The sequence below is a fragment of the Manacus vitellinus genome, unplaced genomic scaffold, assembly GCF_001715985.3.
Source record: "Manacus vitellinus isolate BGI_N305 unplaced genomic scaffold, ASM171598v3 scaffold_58_pilon, whole genome shotgun sequence".
NCBI lineage: Eukaryota > Metazoa > Chordata > Aves > Passeriformes > Pipridae > Manacus > Manacus vitellinus.
Genome location: NW_021940671.1, coordinates 3,573,410 through 3,575,023, shown reverse-complemented (window position 1 = coordinate 3,575,023; position 1,614 = coordinate 3,573,410). Strand labels below are relative to the sequence as shown.

Below are 1,614 nucleotides of genomic sequence, written 5' to 3'. Positions count from 1 at the left end.
TGCCTGCCCTGGCCCCACGCAGCCCAGCCCAACCCAGCCCACGGGGCTTCTTCCCACCCGTGGCCTCGCCGGGGAGGTGGTGCTGGTGACACAGATGCCACCACCTGCCTTCTGTGACTATCACAGCCCCAAGCCCTGCTTGTTTTCCTCCTTCAGAGGGCTCGTGTGGCGCTGGTTTGGCGTCCCCTGCCCGGGTGGCATTTCAGACACCCCCGGGGCACGTTCCCCAGGCAAACACTGTGCAGCAGGTTTTGTGCACTGGGAGTTCCTCTGCTCTCACTGCACGGCCCAGGGCAGCCAGTGCTGGGATACCCTCATTCCCCAGCCCTACCCACGCCCCCAGCTCCCGGGGGGACAATCCATCCGTTCGCTCGACTAGAATCGCTTGCGCTCACCAGCTTTTGCAGCATCTGTAAAGGTCAGGAAGAGGAGAGAGAGCTGTTTCCCACCTCCTGGGAACCACCTATTTGTTCTTGGGCTTTTTTCCCCCTCTTCTCTGCTCATAAACACCAAGCTGCTCTGCAAACCCAGCTCATTTTGCCGGGAGGTTTTGCAGCTGGAATTGTGGGCGACTCCCCTTTCCCTGGCTCCGGGCTTGCTCTCACGGGGTTCCAGCCTGGTTTTTGGGGTGCAGGGGGTCTGTTGTGTAACCTGGCAGAGCCAGTGTTGGGGCAGGGGTTTCCTGTTGCCCACGAGGTGGAATTTCCATTGTGTTTGGGTTGCCCTCTCCATGGTGATTCATCGTCTTGGCCGAGGCAGAGTTTCCTTCCTTCCCGCAGGGCAATGTGCAAGGTTTCACTCCTTTGGAAAACAGCTGGAACAGGACCTGTCCCCGTGATCCCCGCACCCAGCCACCCTCCAGTCCACTGACCCAAATGGTTTTTAACCCTCCAGTTTCAGGGAAGGGGAAAACAATCCTCAGAAAGCTTTCCCGGCTCGGATGGAGAACGACCGTGTCCTGGGCGACCTGTGGGGGAAGAGCAACGTGCCCGTGGTCCTGAACAACCCCTACTCCGAAGCAGAGCAGGTAAGAGACCATGCCTTGTGCTGCTCTGGGTGGGAAGGGGGGTCTGGGGACATGTGACCCATCCTGGTGGGCTCTCACCCCACGGAGAACCCGCGCTTTGATCCCCAGAGCTGGGGCTGGTGGGGTGCAGAGCCCGTGGGTCAGACAGGGTATGTGGGTCACTGGAGAATGATGCTCTCCATCCAAGGGCTGACGTGGGATGGGAGCACAGCCAGGGACCAGGACTGTGAAACCTCCCTGGGGAATGTGATCCCTTTTGGTGGCAAACGGCCAAGTTGCATCATTAAAGTCGCTTTGATTCCCAGGAGGGTAATTCAATAGAGCACTTCAGATAATACGTGGTACACGGCGCCTTTTCATCTCCTCACACTCCACGGACATAAATTCTCAGGCTTCCTTGCCAAAAGGAGATTAACTCCACGCTTGTAGCAAAGCCAGAGACGTAAGGCAGACCCTGCCAGGCCACAAGATCACCTCAGGGAAAGCATGACGTGGGTGAGCCCTGCCAAGCCTGCTCAGGCAAACGTGTCTCCCCGATGGGATTAACCAGCAGCAAGGCAGGACAGGGGGGATCAGGCTCGGGACCA

General features: G+C 58.6%; 1 protein-coding gene across 1 annotated transcript in view; it reads left to right on the top strand.

Moving 5' to 3' along the window:
- NOS1 (nitric oxide synthase 1) overlaps positions 1–1,614 on the top strand; it is a 41,771-nt gene that overhangs the window by 10,467 nt on the left and 29,690 nt on the right. The window contains 1 exon segment of the mRNA XM_029963297.1: positions 895–1,027. Within this exon segment, the coding sequence (XP_029819157.1) occupies positions 895–1,027 (133 nt within the window).